The 14,647-nt window shown below is 55.2% G+C and overlaps 3 protein-coding genes across 5 annotated transcripts in view; 2 read left to right on the forward strand and 1 right to left on the reverse strand.

Annotated features, from left to right (window-relative positions):
• The first annotated feature begins 96 nt into the window (after positions 1–96).
• LIN37 (lin-37 DREAM MuvB core complex component) lies at positions 97–6,500 on the forward strand. Its single transcript, XM_011948274.1, has 9 exons — positions 97–489; positions 4,189–4,264; positions 4,447–4,497; positions 4,817–4,846; positions 4,927–5,012; positions 5,100–5,266; positions 5,998–6,138; positions 6,227–6,300; positions 6,374–6,500. The coding sequence occupies exons 1-9, from the start codon at positions 147–149 to the stop codon at positions 6,453–6,455; spliced, it is 1,050 nt and encodes a 349-aa protein (XP_011803664.1). The 5' UTR covers positions 97–146; the 3' UTR covers positions 6,456–6,500.
• Positions 6,501–6,547: 47 nt separating this feature from the next.
• Positions 6,548–10,063, reverse strand: HSPB6 (heat shock protein, alpha-crystallin-related, B6). Of its 2 annotated transcripts, XM_011948293.1 has the most exons (4): positions 9,893–10,063; positions 8,798–9,020; positions 7,757–7,879; positions 6,548–7,669 (listed from the first exon to the last, which is right to left on the reverse strand). In XM_011948293.1, the coding sequence occupies exons 2-4, from the start codon at positions 8,993–8,995 to the stop codon at positions 7,508–7,510; spliced, it is 483 nt and encodes a 160-aa protein (XP_011803683.1). In that variant the 5' UTR covers positions 8,996–9,020; positions 9,893–10,063; the 3' UTR covers positions 6,548–7,507. The 2 variants fall into 2 exon arrangements, with proteins under 2 accessions (XP_011803683.1, XP_011803674.1); XM_011948284.1 differs by lacking the exon at positions 9,893–10,063 and having other exon boundaries at positions 6,548–7,879; positions 8,798–9,010.
• Positions 10,064–10,131: 68 nt separating this feature from the next.
• Positions 10,132–14,647, forward strand: part of PROSER3 (proline and serine rich 3) — an 11,071-nt gene continuing 6,555 nt past the window's right edge. The window contains exons 1-5 of one of the 2 annotated variants that reach the window (XM_011948305.1): positions 10,132–10,210; positions 11,359–11,455; positions 11,740–11,942; positions 13,932–14,059; positions 14,161–14,261. In XM_011948305.1, coding sequence (XP_011803695.1) covers positions 10,200–10,210; positions 11,359–11,455; positions 11,740–11,942; positions 13,932–14,059; positions 14,161–14,261 — 540 coding nt within the window. In that variant the 5' untranslated portion in view covers positions 10,132–10,199. Of the gene's footprint in view, positions 10,211–11,358; positions 11,456–11,739; positions 11,943–13,931; positions 14,060–14,157; positions 14,262–14,647 lie in introns of both variants that reach the window. The other variant, XM_011948312.1, reaches the window with a different exon arrangement.

Genomic DNA, 14,647 nt, shown 5'->3' on the forward strand with positions numbered 1-14,647 from the left:
CTCAACCCTTCTAACACTACAAGTCCCGGGAAGCCGCGCGATGCCCTAATCCTTTGTTTCCCACCGTGCCCCGCGCGGCGCAGGCGCTGTTACTCCGGGTGGGTCTGGGAACCTGGAACTACACCTCCCAGGAAGCTTGGTGGTCGATGGTTTGTTTCCGGAAGCAAAGCCCCAGGAGGGTGGGACCTAAGGCTGGGAGACTACGGAGGCAGCTCTCAGTTGGTCAGGATATAAGATTGACGACTGCATTAACTAATAGGAGCAAGCTGCTGCCGAAGGGGCCAGCCCACAGAAGGGTGGTGGCCACGGTCCAGGCTGGACACAACCAAAGGCGGAGGACCCGTGGCCCACGAAGCTCATATTTGAACTGTCCCCGCCCGCCTCCCGCCTTGATTTGTGACCCTAGGCCCTTTGGGGCGCCTCTGACCCAGCTAGCCAGATCCTGGACCCAAACCATGTTCCCCGTGAAGGTGAAAGTGGAGAAATCAGGTGAGGACCCTGACGTCGGGGGCCTGTCGGGACCATCGCGTTGACAGGGTGTGGAGTCCTGGTAGAAGGGAGTATCGCGGAAAAGGGACTGCACTTTTCCCTGCAGCCCACCTGACAATCGCTGTATCAGGCAGCGAGCGTTGGCTACCACCTTCACACCCTCCCGGTCTGCGCTTGAAGTCGCTTTAGATTGAATGGTGGTGGCTCAGGCAGTGCGGTGCGTGGTAAAACATGGGGAATCCTGAGCCGGTAACTCTGAGAAGGGTCCTTTTCTTTTCTCTTTTTTTTTAATTTAAATTTTTAAAATATTTAAGTAGAGACGGAGTATCGCTATATTGCCCAGGCTGGTCTTGAACTCCTGACCTCAAGCGATCCTCCCTCCTTAGCTTCTTAAAGTGCTGAGATTACAGGCGTGAGTCCCCGCGCCCGACCGAGAAGTTCTCTTTTCTTGGCTTCCCCTCAGTTTCCCCATTTCCAGCAGTGATCAGTCACACATCTTGCTGTGAGCCTGAAGTACAGGCACTCTTAATCCTCACAGTCACTATATTCCAGTAATCCTAGGAAATAGGAATTGTGGTCATTGGGGAAACTGAAACTTAGAAAGAGATATTTTGGGTTGGGGCAGAGCTGACTGGATCCCAGGCCTGGCATGGTAAGGGCAGTGGGAGGGGTGCAGAATTTAGACAGAAAGATAATAGTAAAATGATACAGGATGTCCCATGGCAAAAGTGTTATCAAAACAAAGTGGGAGGCCAGGTGCGGTGGCTCACGCCTGTAATCCCAACACTTTGGAAGGCCGAGGCCGGCAGATCACTTGAGGTCAGGAGTTTGAGACCAGCCTGGGCAACATGGCAAAACCCTGTCTCTATAAAAAATACAAAAAAGAAAGAAAGAAAGAGAGAGAGGAGAGAGAGAGAGAGAGAGAGAGAGAAAGAGAAAGAAAATTAGCCAGGTGTGGTGGCACGAGCCTCTAGTCCGAGAGAGAGAGAGAGAGAGAGAGAAAGAAAAAGAAAAGAAAGAAAAGAAAGAAAGAAAATTAGCCAGGTGTGCTGGCACGAGCCTCTAGTCCCAGCTACTCAGGAGGCTGAGGCAGGAGGATTGCTGGATCCAGGGAGGTAGAAGTTGCAGTGAGCTGAGATCACAAGCCTGGGTGATAGATTGAGACCCTGGAAAAGAACAAAACAAACAAAAAACAAAAAACGAAGAAAGAAAGAGAGAGAGAGAAAGAAAGAAAAGGGAGGGAGGGAGGGAAGGAAGGAAAAAGGAAAGGAAAGGAGAAAGAAATAAAAGGAAGGAAGGAAGGAAGGAAAGAAAGAAAAGAAAAAAGAAAGAAAGAAGAAAAGAAGAGAAAAGGAAAAAAAAAAAGAAAGAAAGAAAAGTGAAGTGGGTCTGACCACAAATGATGGTGAGGGATGGTGTACACCTGTTAGTACCAGGCTGAGGAGTGCAGACTCCACCCCTGGGTGCTGTGGAGTCATGGAAGGTTCCAAGCAGGGGAAGATCAGGGTCAGATTTGTTATTTTTCTGGAAGATTCCCCTGGCTGCCTTGTGGAGGGTGGATCAGAAGGGGACACTGAGGCGGGAGCCCAGGGGGAGCAAAGGTCTGGACCAGCATGGGTACAATGGAGAGGAGGTGGGTGGGAGAGACACTCGGGAGGCCCAGTGGACAGGTCATGGGATTGGTGGGCTGGGGTAGGGGAGAGAGAGGGGTATCCCTGGTGAGGTACAGGGAGGAACTTGGGGACTGTGAGGCGACCCTTGAGAGGGAGGCTTCAGGCCCAAGTCGGGGGTTCAGGCGAGAAGCTGGGCCTGGGGAGAGATCCATACCCTCTGCATCTGCCCAAGGCTTTGCTGCAATCTCAGCTACTCCCTTCCCCACCCTCACTCTGTCTTTCCTCTGAGCTATGTTTGAATCCCTGTGTCTCCTGAGCTTCTCAGGAAGTCCCTGGACTGGTCAGGCAAGTTCCCAGGTGTCCCCTCCAGGCTCTGAGCACTAGAGCCAGAGCTCCCACCAGTCAGAAAGGAGAGCAAACACCTCTCAAAGGTAGGACAGCATAACATCATCACTTCCTCAAGTTCTGTGATGATGGGAGGCAGCCACAGGCTCACTGGGCAGGAGGGTGGGCCTAGATCTCATTTCCTGAGGGGAAAAAAAAAGCCCAAACAGGATGTTTTAGGTGAAATCTCCCAATTTTGGCTGGGCACAGTGGCTCATGCCTGTAATCCCAGCCCTTTGGGAGGCTGAGGTGGGTGGATCATGAGGTCAGGAGTTTGAGACCAGCCTGGTTAATATGGTGAAACCCTGTCTGTACTAAAAATACAAATATTAGTTGGGCATGGTGGTACACGCCTGTAGTCCCAGCTGCTTGGGAGGCTGAGGCAGGAGAATCACTTGTACTCGGGAGGCAGAGGTTGCAGTGAGCTGAGATCTCGCCACTGCACTCTAACCTGGGCAACAGAGCAAGACTGTGTCTCAAAAAAAAGAAAAGAAAAGAAATCTCCCAATTTTTAAATGTCAGCTCATTCAGATTGAATTCAGATTTAAAATTATACCACTGTTGGCCGGGCGTGGTGGCTCACGCCTGTAATCCCAGCACTTTGGGAGGCAGAGGCCAGCGGATCATCGAGGTCAGGAGTTTGAGACCAGCCTGGTCAACGTGGTAAGATCCCATCTGTACTAAAAATACAAAAATTAGCCAGGCGTGGTGGCGGACTCCTGTAATCCCAGCTACTTGGGAGGCTGAGGCAGGAAAATCGCTTGAACCTGGGAGGTGGAGGTTGCAGTGAGCCAAGATTATGCCACTGCATTCCAGCCTGGGTGACAGAGCAAGACTCCATCTCACAAAACATAAATACGTTAATTAATTAAAATAAAATTATACCACTGCCTCAACCAGATTCTGCACTCAGGTTGAGCCTCTGTCTCATAACTTCAGCTTTGGAACCAGACAGCCTGGGTTCAAATCATCAGTTCTGCAATTTCTTTGCTGTGTGCCTTTGAGCATGTGGCCTAACATCTCTGTGCTTCAGTTTCATTCTCTTTAAAATAGGAATAAAAATAATATCTATCTGAGCCAGGCTCTATGGCACGTGCCTATAGCCCCAGCTACTTGGGAGGCTGAGACAGCAGGATCACTTGAGCCCAGGAGTTCAAAACCAGTCTGGACAACATCATGAGATCCTTTCTCGAGAAAAAAAAAAATTCACATCTACCCCTAAGAGTTATTGTGATAATTCAGTGAGTTATTGTGTATAATACATAGGTATTTAAACCTTGCCACTGGGACAGACACAGTGGCCCACACCGGTAATCCCAGCACTTTGGGAAGCCGAGATGGCTCACTTGAATCCAGGAGTTCAAGACCAGCCTGGTCAATATCGTGAGACTCCATCTCTATATAATTTTTTCTAATATATTTATATCATATTAAAACACATTTTTTTAAAACCCAAAAGGCTCATAAGGTAAGGTGATTGGCCCTGCCTCCTGTCACAGTGCGATCGTGCGGGACAGCTTTGGAACTCAGAGCTCTTGGCATCACTCCAGCCATCTCTGCCTGCTGCACCCTTTCAGGCTGCCTGGGCCTGGTTCTGAGATTGGCCAGGGCAGATGACATGCATGCCCCTCCCTGACCCAGTCAGCTGTCCGCTTAGCTGGGGCCTGGGAGCTGACTCCTGCTGGGTTCCCTCTTGCCCCAGAGCTGGAGATGGCCAAAGCCCGGAACCAACTGGATGCCGTCTTGCAGTGTCTGCTGGAGAAGAGTCACATGGACAGGTAGGCCAGCGTGGGGTCACAGGGCCAGGCACCCTGGCAGGTTGGGCCCTCTGATCCTGGGTGGATTGCGTGGGACCCCAGAGGCTGACTTGGGGAGGAAGGTGCTTAATGGAGAGGCTGCTCAGTGCCTTCCTTCTCTGGGGCCCTGGAACCCTGAGCTGAGAGATTGCTTCTGCCTCTAGGGAGCGTCTGGATGAGGAAGCTGGGAAAACACCCTCAGACACCCACAATAAGTGAGTTTTTCTGATTGGATTTGGAGCTGAGAGTTTGTGGTTGGTGACTTCTTCCCTTATCCAAGCCCTGACCGCTCAGCCCAGCACTACCTCCATCGAAGTCCTGACCACTCCACCTGTACAAAGACCCTGTGGCAGGAGAAGCTTAGGTCCCCTCACGGTTGCCACCTAGATCCCCACGGGTATGGGTGGGACAAAAGGCCCAAGAGGCAAGTGGGGTTCATGTGAGCATCTCAGGTTTGATACCAGTATCCCCAGGGTGCCCTCTGCAGGGTTTTGCACAGGCATTTGTCTGAGGGTCAACTGTCTTTCCCCACAGGGACTGCTCCATCGCAGCCACTGGCAAAAGGTAAGGTGACAGGGTCCCAGCCAGCTGACTAGAGGCTCTCAGCTCCTACCCCAGTCCTGACACTCTCTCTCCCTACGCAGGCCATCTGCCCGCTTCCCCCACCAGCGGAGGAAGAAGAGGAGGGAGATGGATGACGGGCTGGCTGAGGGAGGGCCACAGCGATCCAGTGAGTAGACAGTGGCCCTAGAGGGTCGGCAAGGAGCCGAGGGCCTATGCCAGGATGCTCACACACCTCCCATCCCCACCCTCCCAGACACATATGTGATCAAGCTGTTCGACCGGAGCGTGGACTTGGCCCAGTTCAGCGAGAACACGCCACTGTACCCGATCTGCCGCGCCTGGATGCGAAACAGCCCCTCTGTGCGCGAGCGCGAATGCTCTCCCAGCTCACCCCTGCCCCCGCTGCCTGAGGATGAGGAGGTGGGATGGGTGGTGGACCCCAGCCCAGCAGCCTGGTGCCGGGCAGTGGGTGGATAGGCTTAAAGGATCCTGCCCCTAAGCTAGCGGGGTGGACAGACACAGGTCCCTCACATGAATCCTGGATCAGGCCAAGCACGCAGATGTGCACCCTTAGGCTGGGGTGTGGATCGAGGTCCCTAGGGGAGACATACATAGCCACCTGGCCTGGGGGACAGGGAACAGGGTTACCCTGGGCAGTTAGATGTAGATCTCCAAGATCAGGGGTTCCCAGGAGCCGAGGGGCTAGATAAGGGTCCTTAGTACAGACAGAAGTGGCCACCAGGCCTTGAGGAGCAGATGGGCGGGGCAGGAACAGATGGGGGTCTATAAGCCATCTGGCCCAGGAGGGTAGACAAGGGTCCCCAGGACAGACATATAGGACCCTTCACGCTGTCAAAAATGGACAGAGCTTCCTAGGTGGCACAGATGTGACCCCGTAGACAGGACTCCCTGGGCTGACAGCTGTAGATGGAGTCTCTGGGCTGGATAGGAGAAGACAGGGGTCCCTGGGGCAGGCAGACTTGACCCCTGGCTGGTTGAGGTGTCTGCCCTTCAGACATGCCTCCTGTCCGAGTCCCTTAGTGAGCCCCTCATGCCATTTGTTGCTGGGAAAGGCAGGAGGGATGAATGTGGATTCCCAGCCCCTCTGCTTTGACTCTCTTGGGCCTGGCTTGGGGCCCTTGTGTCCCCAGGGCTCAGAAGTCAACAACAGCAAGAGTCGTGATGTGTACAAGCTGCCGCCACCCACACCCCCGGGGCCACCTGGAGATGCCTGCAGATCCCGCATCCCATCCCCACTGCAGCCTGAGATGCAGGGCACCGCTGACGATGAGGTGAGTATGCCAGGCTGGCCCAGGGTTATGGGACACATGTGGTGGGGCTCAGGAATGTCCACTCAACCTGGCCTCTCTGTCCATGCAGCCCTCTGAGCCCGAGCCCTCACCCTCCACACTCATCTATCGCAACATGCAGCGCTGGAAACGCATCCGCCAGAGGTGAGCGTCCCCCAACCTGCTTGCCCCTCCTAGGGCCTTTTGCAACTGCTGAGTCCTCCCTCTGCCTCCCCAGGTGGAAGGAGGCCTCTCATCGGAACCAGCTTCGTTACTCAGAAAGCATGAAGATCCTACGAGAGATGTACGAACGACAGTGATGTTCCCAGGTCCCCCCACCCCAGTAAACATCCCCCAACTCCACACTGGTGTCTGCTCCGGTCCATCCTTCCTGGCCAAGACACAAAGCAGCTGGCAGAGCTCTAGCACATTTATTGGGAGAGTGAGCCTGGGAAAGAGTAAGGGAGTCGTGGCAGGGAGAAAGGCTGTAGGGAATCAGAGCCGGTGCTCAGCTGGGTCTTGAAGGAGAAGAGGAGGAGGGTGAGAGGTGGGTTGCCGAGGATTATCTGGTTGAAGACTTGGGGGTCAAGACAAAGGGACTTAGGGGGACGGGGTCTGGTTAGAGTTAGGGAGGGGGCCTAGGACATTCGTGCAGTGTCTGGGGAGGTTTGGGTGGGAGAGTCTGTACAGTTTGGGGTTGGGTGTTCTGGTTGGCCTGGTATGGGTGTCCAAGAATTGGGGTGGTCAGAAAAAGGTTCCAGAGTCTGGTGTGGCTGGCTGGGGTTTCACAGCAGAAAATGGGCTGGAGCGGGGCAGTTGTGGACTGTCTGGTTGTAGGGGAAGGAGCAGGTCTTGGGAACCAGGCCTGGATGGTCTGGAGTGGGAAGTCTGTGCAGTCCAGGACATTTGGGAGGTGGGGGGAGTGTGCCTGACAGGCTTGGGGTTGGGGGAGGGCTGTCTACACCATAATTAGGTGTCAAAATAGGCAAGGGATGGAAATGTAGTACCCGGATATCTTCATAGAGGACTCAGAAGGAAGTAGAGAAGGGGTCTTAAGTGGGGCTATATGCCAAGAAAGTGGGTCGGTGGGGCTGAGACTGTTGGCTGAGGGTTAGGGTAGTGCTGGTAGGGTCTGGAAGCCGGGGAGGCGTCGGTGTGGGGTCCGAAAGCTAGAGGGGGTGTGAGAGCGAGGGTGTCAGTGTAAGGGTCTAGGTTATCAAGGCAGTGTCCAGGGTGGAGGGCAGGGCAGAATCTAGGAGTGGGTGAGAGGCCAGTTCTTGGCGCGCTCAGGACATCTCGCTGGGCGGAGTCAGATCGGCTTCAATAGAGGGAGCCTGAGGACGCTCCTGGAGTGTGGGCGCGGCCCAGCCCCCTACTTGGCTGCGGCTGGCGGTGGGGCCTGGGTCGACGCTGGTGCGGCCTGGATGGACAGGACGCCCTCGGGGGACAGCGCGGACGTCACGGCAGCCGGATCCACGCCAGGCGGCAGGCGGTAGCGGCGGTGGAACTCGCGCGCGACGAATCCGTGCTCATCCTGGAGGGGAGGGAGGCTTGAGCGGCCCCGCCCCTCCGGCCCTGCTGCGCGCGTACTCGCTCCAACCCCGCCCCCGCCGCGGCTCACCGGGCGTTCCTCGTGGCGCGCGTGCACCTCCACGTGTTCGCCCACCACCTTGACAGCAATTTCCTCCGGCGAGAAGTGCTTCACGTCCAGCAGCACCGAGAAGTGGCCGGGGTCCGTAGGCACCTGCGCGCAGCGGGCGCGGGCGGGACTGTTATCAGGCCGGGCCAGGCTCGCGGGACCCACCCAGGGAGACCCCACCCCCGTCGGTTCCGTGCCGCGGCTCACTCTGGCCTCCAGAGCTGAGCAGTCCGCTTTCCTACTGGGAGTCACCCAGTACCTCTTCACCCTGAATAACGAGGATTCGTCCTCCCCCTGTAATATCTGGGATTGCCCTCTTCCCTGCAGTGATAAGGCTCCCTTCCCCTGCAAGGTCAGGAACCTGTGCCCTCCCCTGGTGTCAGCGAATCCGAAGTCATCGTGCCCCTCAGGGCACTGATTCCCCAGCTCCCTCTTCAGAGCCCCGGGTCCCTTCTCCCCCAGTCCCACCAAAGTCGCCGAGATGACCCTTCCCCCGTCTCCAGGATCCTCTGCTTACTCTCCCAGTCGAGTCACGGGACCACAGCACCTACTGGTAGCCTTCCCCCACTTCATAGTGGCCAGGAAGCCTTCCTCAAGTCGCAGGGCCCTCCCCTCCTGTTCTGGAGATATCGGGCCACTGCACACAGTCTCCCAACTCTTCCCTGAGACTAAGAACATTCCTTCCCCTTGGGAGTCACTGCCCGCCTCCTTTTCCCCAGATTTCCCGTGTCACCAGCCTCCTTCAGAGTAAGCAAGACTCCCCTTAGAGTGACCCAGGCCTTCTATTCTCTGGAGCTGAGACCCCCCGCCACACACACACACCCCTAAGAGCGACGGGGACCTCCCACCCGCTGCAGTGAGCCGGCCTCTGAGATTCCCCAGGAACTCCGGAAGCCCTTCGGAGCTGCGGACTCTCCACTTTGCCCAAGGCCAACGAACATTCTCTCACACGTTCCCACCCCAGACTGCCCCAGACCCCTGGCATTGGAAGTGGTCGAGTCGCCCCCTCCCCAGGCCTGGCACCTGGGCAACGGGCAGCGCCACGCTGGGTGCGCGCAGGTAGTAGGGGGCGAGGGTGGTGGGGCAGAGCGCAGCCAGCTCGGCCTCCAGCAGCCCCTCGCCGAAGCGCTGGTCAAAGAGGCGTCCGGGAGCCGAAAGTCCGGGCAACGGGGCCGAGGCACGGCGCAGCCAAGACGGCTGCACAGGCACCGGGATCTCCATCCTGCTCCTCCGCGTTGCAGTGCCCCTGCGTGCGCAGCCGCCGATTTATAGTGCGCCCTGTGCCGGCCCCTCGGAGGGCTGCCCAGGGACACTGGGACCGTGGCCAGACCCGGCCATTAGGAGAGCCTTATTTAGAAACCCAAACAATGACTTGGCCATTTATTAAGCGCTTGCTGGATGCCTGGCAAATGCTGTCAAGAAGATGTCATGAAGATTCCCCAATTTCCAGAAGGGGAAACTAAGGCTGAGGCAGCGGAGCCTTGCGGGTGTGGGGAGCACAGCGCGGTGATTGGGGCCCAGAGCCCAAGAGGCCCACAGAAGAGTTTCCAGTCCCTTTAAGCCACTGCCTCCCCCCCTGGCAGGTCTGAGGATGACGCAGATGGAGGTCTTAGGAGCAGATTCCTGGGGAATGCGGTAGCCCGGCCAGGATGTCAGAAGGACATAGAACAGGCCCTCCCTACCCTCATCCTCAGCCGGGCCTTGGGCCCAGTCCCCCCGCAGGCCGGGCCTAATTCTGTGCCTCTGACTCAGCCTCTGGTGTGCACCGGCCAGGGGACGCGAACATGAACAGTTCATGAAGGCTGGCCCCCCGGGGGCCGCGCGCTGGGGCTCGAAATAGCTCATTTTGATCCCGCTACCTCGGCCAGGAGCCCAGACCTGGCAACTGATGCAACCAGCTGCTCCTGCAGCAAGAAGTAACTGGCTAGATGACCACCGGGACGGACTGATTGGCCCAACTGATGGGGGAATAGCTGTTAGAGAAGGAACACAGCGCCCCCCACCCCCACGCCATTGCCCCTGCAACAGAAAGAATGGTAGAAAGGAGTCGGGACAGGACTTCTGCAGCAAGAAGGCGCTTGAAAACCTGGACTTTTAAGGGAGGGTACTTTGGATCACCTCCTAACCTCAGGCCCAGCCTCAGATCCTTCCCATTGGTACACGGTCTTGCCAATTACTGCTACACGAGGCAGGTTCTCCAATCAAACGCGCTCTGTCGGGCAGGCAGTCGTCCCAGCCAATCGTGAAGCACCTTCCTCCGGGTACTTTGTTTCCTCTCTTTCATTGGTCGCCTTGGAGGCCGCTCGCCGCCTGCGCGGGCACAGAGAGGGGCGGGGCTGACAGGGCGTTGCTAAGCGACGGAGATGCGCGCGGGGCCTGTTTGGTGAAGGAGCACAGTGAGCGGAAGCGCGGAGGGAGCCGCAGGATGGATCCCAGGTGAGGCGGATCGCTCTTCCAGGGAATACAGGAGGCTGGGGAGGACCAAGGGCGAGAGCAGCACAGCCTGGGGACGGGCGGGATAGGGTCTGGAGTCGCTAGGGCTCCACCGCACTGGAACTACAACGCCCAACATGCTCCACAGCCGTTGGCCGCTCCAGCCGTAGCCTTCAGCATTCCGGGGGTCCCCGAAGAGTCTTATGTTCCTCTCTGAGTGGCCCCAAGGGATTATTTCCGCTAAAGGTGTCCAAGGAAGGCTTGAGATCTGAATTTCTTAATTTTGAAATGGCCCCCCAGACATGCCTGGGCGTTGTCTTTGAACTTTCTCGGGGAGGCGGAGCCCAGTGGATCCTGGGGCTTGTAGTCCATCTACCCTTTGCCTTCGTGTCCCCAAGAATTTATGGGAAATGCTCGGTGATGAAGTCCAGCCGCGGTTCTTTTTTTTTTTTTTTTTTTTTTTGAGACAGAGTCTCTCGCTCTGTTGGCCCAGACTGGAGTGCAGTGGCACAATCTTGGCTCACTGCAACCTCTGCCCCCTGGGTTAAAGCCATTCTCATGCCTCAGCCTCCCAAGTAGCTGGAGCTACAGGCACCCGCCACCGCGCCCGGCTAATTTTTTATATTTTTAGTAGAGACGGGATTTCGCCATGTTGGTAAGGCTGGTCTCGAACTCCTGACCTCAAGTGATCCACAGGCCTCGGCCTCCCAAAGTGCTGGGGTTGCAGGCCTGAACCACCACGCCCGGCGAGCTGCGGTTCTTAACCTGAGCTCCACTTCACAATCATCTGGGAGGCTGCGGAAAAGACACGGAGGCCCAGCCCCACTAATAGATGTCCTGATTCTGTTGGCCTGGAATGGGAACCGCGCGTCTGTAACGTTGAAAAGCCCCTCCTAGACTGAATCCAGGGTTGAGAACCACCGGCTGCCAGTTCCTGAGTTGCTCCCTATTAAGACTGCTCCCGGGGCGGGCTCCCGGGACTCACCCTTCCACTGTCGCTATCCTGAGTGTGCAGCGGTGCTTCATGGGAATGACAGCCCCTCTCCTCCAGGAATCTATGGCAATTGTCTGGTTCTGCCCTCCTCTAATGTCCCCCTCCCCAGGGCCGCAGCAAAGTCACATGCTGCCTGAACTCCACTTTGCTCTTGCAGCCTGCCAGTTTTCTCCATTCAAGATAGTCCCTTTGGAGATGCGCCCCTGGGTCGAAGCCACTACTGGCCATCCCGGAGCCAGACCTGGTGTCCCAAGGTGAGGACCCCCTTCAAAGAGTGCTGAGTGCTGGTCCAGTAGCAAGAGAATGACCTCTAGAGGGTAGGAAGACATGTGACCTTCTCCCCTCCCCATGACCCTGCCCTTGTCCCCCTTTCTACCACCTAGATTCCCCATCCGAGCCCCCATCACACTAGGTTGTTATCAGTACAGGATGTGTTTCCTCCTCTCTGGACTGAGACTTCGTGTGTGTTTTGGTTCCCCTGCAGGGATGACCCATCAGGCCTCATACTTTTTCTTTTTGTGTTCTTCCCCGATATTAGACCCTGAGCCCATCCAGGTCTCAGAGATCCAGGCTCCCATCAGCTCCCAAGGCTCTAGCCACAGGTCCCAACTCCCCTGAGCTGTTTGAGGAGTCCTGGCCATCCAGTTCAGGGACCCCTTCCCCACCCAGCACCACTGAGGGACAGTTGGGGGCCTCCCCAGCACCCACCCTGATTGACAGCGGGGACTCCGTGGTGGCCAAGTAAGTACCAGTGGCCCTGGGGGAAAAGGAGGCTTTGGGTTAGAGGGAGGCAGAAGGCATGCAGTAATAATCATCATGGCCAGAGCTGTTTCTGCAGCACTCTTTTAGGACCAGGCACTTTATGTGTGTTAAGAACTCTGGCGCTAGACTGCCTGAGTTCAAATCCCAGCTCTGTCATTTAACTCTATGTATGATCTTGGCCTCAGTTTATCTCTTTTTATTTATTTATTTATTTATTTAGAGACGGGGTCTCGCTCTGTTGCTTAGGCTGGAGGTCAGTAGTGCAATCATAGCTCACTATAACCTTGAACTCCTGGGCTCAAGCCATCCTCCCACCTCAGCCTCCTGAATTGCTGGGATTACGGGTGCATGCCACCACACCTAGCAAACCTCCCACCTTGGGCTCCAAAAAGTACTGTGATTACAGGCCAGACTTACCATGCCCAGCCTCAGTTTCTTTATTTCTAAATTGGTTGTTTTTTTTTTATGGAGTTTCACTCTTGTTGCCAAAGTTCGAGTGCAGTGGTGTGATCTTGGCTCACTGCAATCTCTCCCTCCTGGGTTCAAGTGATTCTCCTGCCTCAGCCTCCCAAGTAGCTGGGATTACAGGTGCCCACCACCATGCCTGGTTAGTTTTGCGTATTTTTAGGAGAGATGGGGTTTCACCATGTTGGCCAGGCTAGTCTCAAACTCCTGACCTCAGGTGATCCGCCTCAGCCTCCCAAAGTGCTGGGATTACAGGTGGGAGCCACTGCCAGGCCTAAATTGGGTATACTAATAGTACACATCCCCTAGGGCTGTTTGAGCTTTCAATGAGTTACTATCTGTAATGATCTCTAGCAATGCTTCTCACATAGTGACCACTTAGATTTGTAGAATACAGGTTCAGCTGCTGTAACAAAGAGTCCCAAATTAATTATGGCTGAAACAAGATAGAATTTATTCCTCCCTCACCTGCAGTCCAGGCAGAAGCCACCAGGGATGACGTGGCAGCCCGTAGTTGAGATGTCAGGGACACAGGTTTCTTCTGTCTTGTTGCCATCCCAACTCTAGACCGTTGCCCTTTCCTTCATGGTGCAAAATGGCTTTCAACCACATCAGCTTTCCAAAATCACATCTCATACCCTGTTTGTCAAGAACTTAGTCACGTGGTCACAAGGCTACAAGGGTACCTGGTAAATATAGTCCATAGGAGAGCGGCTGTGTGCCCAGATAAAAGTTACATTCCTGGCCGGACACAGTGGTTCATGCCTGTAACCCCCGCACTTTGGGAAGCCAAAGCGGGAGGATCCCTTAAGCCCAGGAGTTCCAGACCAGCCTGGGCAACACGGCAAGACCCCGTTTCTACTAAAAATACAAAAATTGGCAGGGCTGCGGTGACTTACGCCTGTAATCCCAGCACTTTGGGAGGCCAAAGTGGGTGGATCACTTGGGGTCAGGAGTTTGAGACCAGCTGACCAACATGGTGAAACTCTATCTCTACTAAATTAGCCGGGTGTAGTGGCATACACCTTTAATCCCAGGGACTTGGGAGGCTGAGGCAGAAGAATTACTTGAACCGGGAAGTGGAGGTTGCAGTGAGCCGAGATCACGCCATTGCACTCTAGCCTGGGCAACAAGAGCAAAACTCCATCTCAAAAAATAAACTAATTAATTACAAATAAATAAATAAAAATACAAAAATTAGCCAAGCGTGGTGGCATGCACCTGTGTCCCAGCTCCTCAGGAGGCTGAGGAGAGAGGATTTCTTGAGCCCAGGAGTTGGGGGCTGCAGTGAGCTATGATTGCACCACTGCCCTCCAGCCTGGGTGACAGAGTGAAACCCTGTCTCAAAAATAGTTATGTGACTGTATAAGAAAGAAAAGCAGATATTGAGGAATAGCTACCAGGCTCTGCCATGGTGCTTGGTAAACGCTGGTTGCTATGATTATTCTTATTATTATTTGGCTCTCCTCACTCCACTCACTTGCTATCCCCTGATGTTCACAGGTATATAAATAGGTTCCGCCAGGCTCAGCCCACCAGTCGAGAGGAGCGCCAGCCTGCAGGTCCAACCCCAGCTGACTTTTGGTGGCTGCGGTCTGACTCTCCAGACCCTAGCAGTCAAAGTGCAGCAGGTACCTCCTTCAGTGCCACCCACCCCTAAACCTTTGCTGATCAATGCCCCCAGCAGCCACTCCTCCTGGCTCTCATACCCTTAACTGGGGCTTCTCAGCAGGAGCCAACAAACCAGAAGGAAGACCCCATACAGCTGTCCCTACTGCGGCCAAGGTGACCAGTGCATCCCACGCTGTGGCTCCGCTTCAGGAAATAAAGCAGGTGACATCCCCATTCACTCCCTCTCTTATGTGCCTGAACTGACACCACGAGCCCTGGGATAGAATTAGATCAGGAGCAGCGGCTCACACCTGTAATCCCAGCACTTTGGGAGGCCAAGGTGAGAGGATTGCTTGAGGCCGGGAGTTCAAGACCAGCTTGAGCGACATGGTGAGATTCTGCCTCTACTTAAAAAAAAAAATCTAAAAAAAAGAGCCAGGTATGGTGGTATGCACCTATAATTCCAGCTACTTGATAGTCTGAGGCTGGAGGATGGCTGAGCCTAGGAGTTCAAGGCTGCTGTGAGCTATGATCGTGCCACTGCACTCCAGCCTGGACAATAGAGCAAGACCATGTCTCTATTTAAAAAAAAAAAAAAAAAGGCCGGG

This window comes from Colobus angolensis, unplaced genomic scaffold (assembly GCF_000951035.1).
Source record: "Colobus angolensis palliatus isolate OR3802 unplaced genomic scaffold, Cang.pa_1.0 Scaffold107, whole genome shotgun sequence".
NCBI classification, from domain to species: domain Eukaryota; kingdom Metazoa; phylum Chordata; class Mammalia; order Primates; family Cercopithecidae; genus Colobus; species Colobus angolensis.

What these genes read in the sequence shown, in the direction of transcription:
- LIN37 (XM_011948274.1), top strand. Translation starts at nt 147, where the DNA reads ATGGTTTGTTTCCGGAAGCAAAGCCCCAGGAGGGTGGGACCTAAGGCT. An exon ending in GGTGAAAGTGGAGAAATCAG is followed by an intron (nt 490 to 4,188) that starts GTGAGGACCCTG and finishes CTCTTGCCCCAG; the next exon opens with AGCTGGAGATGGCCAAAGCC. An exon ending in ATCGCAGCCACTGGCAAAAG is followed by an intron (nt 4,847 to 4,926) that starts GTAAGGTGACAG and finishes CTCCCTACGCAG; the next exon opens with GCCATCTGCCCGCTTCCCCC.
- HSPB6 (XM_011948284.1), bottom strand. Translation starts at nt 8,995, where the DNA reads ATGGAGATCCCGGTGCCTGTGCAGCCGTCTTGGCTGCGCCGTGCCTCG. An exon ending in TGGCGCTGCCCGTTGCCCAG is followed by an intron (nt 7,880 to 8,797) that starts GTGCCAGGCCTG and finishes CGCTGCGCGCAG; the next exon opens with GTGCCTACGGACCCCGGCCA.